General features: G+C 33.1%; 1 protein-coding gene across 1 annotated transcript; it reads right to left on the bottom strand.

Annotated features, from left to right (window-relative positions):
• Nucleotides 1-227: 227 nt before the first annotated feature.
• Nucleotides 228-4331, bottom strand: LOC107437302 (cuticle protein 14-like). Its single transcript, XM_016049241.3, has 3 exons — nucleotides 4320-4331; nucleotides 1937-1987; nucleotides 228-776 (listed from the first exon to the last, which is right to left on the bottom strand). Exons 1-3 carry the CDS (start codon nucleotides 4329-4331, stop codon nucleotides 306-308), a joined length of 534 nt encoding a protein of 177 aa, XP_015904727.1. The 3' UTR covers nucleotides 228-305.
• Between the last annotated feature and the right edge of the window lie 1653 nt (nucleotides 4332-5984).

Raw genomic sequence — 5984 nt, 5'->3', positions numbered from 1 at the left:
CTTTTAAATACAGTATTTATTTCTAAATGGATAAGAAATGAAATTTTCAATGTAAGTTATTAAATTCCTTATACTTGAATGTTGATGAAAATTTTATTTCAATGGTCGAAAATAATATAGGAAACTTCTCTTTTTATGCACAGTATTTATTTCATAAATATCGAATACATAAAATATGATAATTCAGGAATAAAAAGTATTTGGCAAAATGACAGAAACTTTGGTATCCAAGGGCAGGAATATTGGATTTTTTTTAACACAGTTGTAGTTTGCTACAATTTGTGGCCTTACTACAGTTTGCGGTTTCAGTAACCATATCGAGCATATGGCAAAGTGCCCAACAAAGCACTAGATAAACCATATCCACCATATCCAGCGCCGTAACCAAGACCATAACCTCCGTAAGAATTTCCTAATCCTCCGTACCCGGAATAAGCATTATTCAGACCAGCATAACCGAAACCAGCTCCGTCATTACCATATCCTCCATAGCCATATCCACCATACAGATGGTCGTATGCTGGAGCAGATGAGTGAATGTGAACGGCAGCTGGATTTTGGTTGGCGGTGCCTGGTTCGTTGGTCTTGACTTGAGCTCTGAAACCACCGTGATCAGCTACGTAGTTGACCTGTCTGTGGATACCACGATCATCTGTAAATCCATAGCTTCCAGTCACATGACCACCAGTTCCGGATTCTTCTCTGTGTTGTTCACCATGTTTGTCTTTGATGCTGTATCCAAACTTGTATGGGTGTGGAGCGTGATGACCATGGTCCTAGAGAAAGAATTATATTTATTGGAGTTTACCTCCGTATCATTAAAAATTAAAAATTGTTCAATTCTAATCAATTATTTTTAATCACGATAAAGTTTTGATGAATAACAATTTACAATAGATTATTGTAAATTGTTATTCATCAAAACATCAAAACAATTCATCAAACGAAACTCTTCAATATATATATATATATATATATGTGTGTGTGTGTGTGTGTGTGTGTGTGTGTGTGTGTGNTATATATATAGGTCCCTATAGCAGGTCCTTCGTTCGATCCTCGGAATCGTTCGAAATCTTATCACTTTCGTGGTGCTTTTCTGAACAATTTGTAAATGGGGATTCCCTTGGAAGAGGAATAATATGTATTAATATTGCCCTCAGTGCTTCATAATTCCCTTTAGTACCAAGAGAAACAGGAGAGCATCCCTAGTGGCGTATAATGACATTTCCAGACACGCATTCCTATGCCATTTTTATCTTGATGATGTGTTCCCCAACTGCCGTAAAAGTTTGTCGCAACATTTGCGCAACCCGTATAATATATAAAGTTTTTAAACTTGTATATTTCGGCATATTATTTTTGAAAAAATTTAACTGACTTTAAGGCCATGGCACAGAATAGATCAAGAAGACAAAAACTTATTATGACGGATTTGGCCTATCATAGGCTGTAGTGCACAAGAAGAAGAAGAAAAAATTTAAACTTGTGAGAAAAACCGATTGTAGATTTGAAATTACTGATAAGAAGGTATCTAAGATCTGTTAAAAAAATCTCATGCAACAGGAAAATTTTTTTTTCATCAGCGTTATCAAACAAAGGAAAAAAAATTCCTGGATTAAAAAGTAGTCATTAAAAACTAGTGAGTAACTCTCCATTGATATTCAACCACAAATAGTTAATTATCTGCTAAAAGTATCAAACTTTAATTCTTTAAATTCTTTTTCTACGTTTTTATAATCTTGCTAATGTGTTGTCTTATAAAAACTTTTATTATTGTGCAGAATTATTTTTTCCACTGAATCAGAATAATGATATGCAATGTGATAGTTTCATATTTTACATTTTGAATCTGAAAAAGCTGAGAATGTAGAAAATAAATGAATGCAAAATAATCTAAAAATAAGAAAAAAAAAATCTTTGAAGAAGTGTTTCTTACCAGAGGAGGATGTGCGATAGTCACAACGACAATGACGGCTAAAATAAGGCACTGAAAATAAATGAAAATATTAAATATACTTTGTTTCTTTGAAAGCATTGTTACCAGAATATCGAAGTAATCTTACTAACTGTAATTTGTAAATATACATCCAAAAGAAAATAATTTTCATTAATAAATTTCAGAAAAGAAAGCTGCTCGTTCCAAACCATAACAAAAGTATTACTTTGAGTTAATTATGCCAGTAACTAAGTAGTTTAATGCGGAAATAATAAAAGGAAAGCTGGAAACTGTTTGAAAAGTTATGGTTTAGTTCCAATGTAAGCTGAGTGAAAAATCTGGTTTGTTGCAAATGTTGCTTTCATCAATCTATTACTAATGACTAACATAAATATAAGAGCAAATATTACGTTTTAGTAGCATTTGATCTTAAGTATAGAGGTGGGGTTACTGGTCAAGCAATCTTTGATCTATATTAATTTCAAGTCGTCATTTTATAATACTTCGTCAAATTAAATACGAAAGTCCCCAGTATTGCTCTAATCAGCTTGATAACATTGAGGCTTATTACAATTAGCCCATATACCTTTTCACTAATTAACAATTTAATGATGATTTACTCAATCAGCCTGAATATGCTTAAGCTTTATTTCAATGAGCCTCGTATGCTTTGAATAGAGAATCATATCCTTGCCGTCAGTGTAACCATGGGAGGTTTTCGTGGTTTCTCTTCACCATGTAACGGAAATGTGACTTAGTTCCTTCAATAAGTCTTTCAAGAAGTCAAATTTTTCAAAATACTTGATCCAGGAGTTCCCTTGTCTTCTGAATCGGGTTCAAAATGACAAGAATGCGAAGTCACTACAAGTCTATCGGCTGTTCAACGATGGTTATTAAATAAAAAGCAGCCCGATAAATTTTTGGCTTATTGCGATTTGCCCATTCGCCTTTTCACTCATTAACAATTTATGATGATTTACTCAATCAGCCTAAATATGCTTAAGCTTATTTACTATGAGCCTCATATGCTTTGAATGGAGAATCATAGTGAATCTGACTATTTGAGCTAGGAGTTACATATATTTAAACTTGCCTAAAGTATTTGCATGGGCTCATTGAAAGTTGCCTAAAATATAGCAGATAAACTGATTAATGAATGATATATTTTTTTTACTTAGCTTAAAAGTATTTAAGCTTATTACTAAAAGCTTAAAATTGATTAGGAAATATTGAGGTAGAAGGTCTGCAGCATATTGCAAAGTACCAGAGACGGGTTTGCCAACAATTTTTTTTCCAATGAATATTTGAGGTTTTCCCCCACGCAGTGAGCTTTAGTCAGCGCATTGTGAATTTACTAGGAAGTGTAAAGTTATGAAAGGTGGTAGAGAACAGAGAGATGAGTTAGGGCTCGCTTTTGGAGGTCCGAGCACGAGGAATTTTAATCCAAGCTCACCTTTGCTCGAGATACATAAGATTATTTGGAGCCCCGAGTCAGCCCGAGATCTACGTTGAATAAAGGCAAAATTTCGTGCCTTTGCTGCCTATGTACATATGAGGAAGTTAGTCATTAAAACGGCTTTATCACAATTAATTAATAAGTTTTGAATTTTTTGTACTTAACAATTGTAGCAAATGTCTGTTTAAAAATAGTTTTTTTTCCAATGCCCACCTGGGTTGACATTTCGTCAATTCAGGCGTATTACGGCAGACCTATTGATCGCGCTTACAGGGGCCCACCCTATTAGGTGGGCCAACGCTGTTCTCACAGTAAGGACAGATAGTGCAGAGAATCTTAAAACATCCATGCCTTGTCCGGGATTCGAATCTTTTTGATGCAATACCAGTTCTCTGACCTCTACACAGTCCGATCGGCAGTTGTTTAAACATAGTAAAGTTAACGATAGTAGAAATAGTAAAGTTATTTGCTTAAAAATAGTAATAGTTATAAAAATTTCCTCATGAGTCCGAGCTCACCCAAGTCAGAAAACTTTTTTCGGCAAACGAGCCAGAGCCTACGGTGGACCCGAGTCCGGCTTGGGCTTAGTCTCTCTCATCTCTAGTGGAACAACTTATACATTGCTATCTAGACAAGTGAGGCATTTCTTATGGAGTATATTTTACGTCGAATCAAAAAAAAATTTATTTTTTTTCTTTATAAATCATAAAATTTTGTTTATTTTAAAGTAATAGGGCAAAGATTGATGGAATACATATTTTAAAAACAGAGAGTTAATTAAAAACTGATAAATAAATATATAAAAAAAACTTGAACTATGAGTTGAACGAAAATGAAACAAAAGAAATTTTAATTACTTTCTCAATAAAATCTTAAATGCATATTAAAATTCAAATCGTATCAGGGCAACACAGAATTTATATTTACCTTTGAAATCATGTTGATTTACGATTGAAGCTAACAGACAAGTGATACTAGAAGTGAAATTTTTAACCATATATATATACAAGAGACATATGAAAGTGGTTTACCTACTTGTGAAGGGATTAGAACCCTTTATGCATCAGTAACCTCGTTTGAACTTGACCTTCTCTTTCTATTTGATCGAATTCTTTTTAAATAACTTTCTCTTTCATCAACTGTCAAATTCTTTGGACGTAATAATTTGAAATTAAATTCATATAGTTTCGAGAAAAATTTCATGTTAATGAATTTTATGTTTTGGTTGAATATAGAAATAATCTTAAAACGCTGCCAAATTTTTGAATAAAAGGTTGAGATTTGCGTATTTTTAACCGAAAAGTACGATCTTTAAAGAAGAAAAAAAGTGTCCAAGTGCATGTGGATACATAATAAATAATAAAATACAGACATCGATAAGCAATAAATAATTAAATACCCATATCGATAAACAATAAATAATAAAATACATAATAGGTAGGTTGCGTACTTTACTTACGTAGCAGCACAATGAGCAATTTACGACAGTCTGGGAAACATCCCTGAGGATGATCCGAAGACATGCCATCGTAATTTTGATCCTCCGTAGAGGGGATGGCTCCCCTGCGGAGGATCGAGCTCTGGAAGCCCGACTACTGAGTGAAGTCATGCACTTTAACGGTAGAACCGTTTAACGAGGACCGATACATAGCACCCTCGGTACCTACGTAGTCTGATTAACGTGGTCAACTACCCGCTTACTGACCGCAGCCTATCACTACTTGACTTCGTTGTTCTAATGGGAGCCATGTCTTTACGATCAGTCCACTGCAGGACATAAAATGCACAATAAAATATGTAGTCTAGAACGCATGTAATCATGATTGCTTTTAATCAGCATCATGATCAAAATACTTCCACCTTTAAAATAATTCTTGGTTCCAAACTAGGTATAATTCAGTTGCTCATAGACCAATTGTTAATGTTCATTGTTCATTTTTTCGATATTGCTATTGTTATCGATAACAATTAACTTCCCTTTTGGGCAGCCCAGAGTTATCTAATTAACTTTAAGTTTATTTGAGGATTTTTTAAGTACTTTTTTTCACGATCAAATAAAATATGAAAAGTATGGTAAAAAGTAACTATTGTGGATAGTTTTTTTTTATTATCTTATTATTCTTAATTTGTCTTCTATCTTAATATATCTTACAATTTTTAATTGTTTTTCAAAGTTAAAAACCAAACAGTTTAAAAATAATCGAGTAACTTGCTGTGGAGAATTAAATCTTTGCTTATTACGTAAGGTTTAAAGGTAATTACAGTTGGAGCGTTAAATAAAGGTGAAAGGGAAGATGGATTTTATGCATTATACAATCGTTACTAAAGCATTGAGTTGTGTAATGTTACTTTATGGCTTAGCATTGTTACGATTATAAAGGTCTAAATCTGTTTTTATTCCATTTTAGAAACATTTAAAGCATTTAAAATAATTTCATTGGTCTGCAAATTATCCTTACTCATACCTTTGACTGGATAAGACCTTAATACAGGTTATTCTGACCCTTAAGTTGGAAAAAATTAGCTATTTTTTTGCAGTAGCACTGAGAGAAGAGATTTGATTTTTAAAATGAAAGAACTTAAATTAACAGA

The sequence above is a fragment of the Parasteatoda tepidariorum genome, chromosome 2 (genome assembly GCF_043381705.1).
Source record: "Parasteatoda tepidariorum isolate YZ-2023 chromosome 2, CAS_Ptep_4.0, whole genome shotgun sequence".
Lineage (NCBI taxonomy): Eukaryota > Metazoa > Arthropoda > Arachnida > Araneae > Theridiidae > Parasteatoda > Parasteatoda tepidariorum.
Note: the sequence above shows the minus strand (reverse complement) of the source record. Positions and strands in the feature narration are given on the sequence as shown.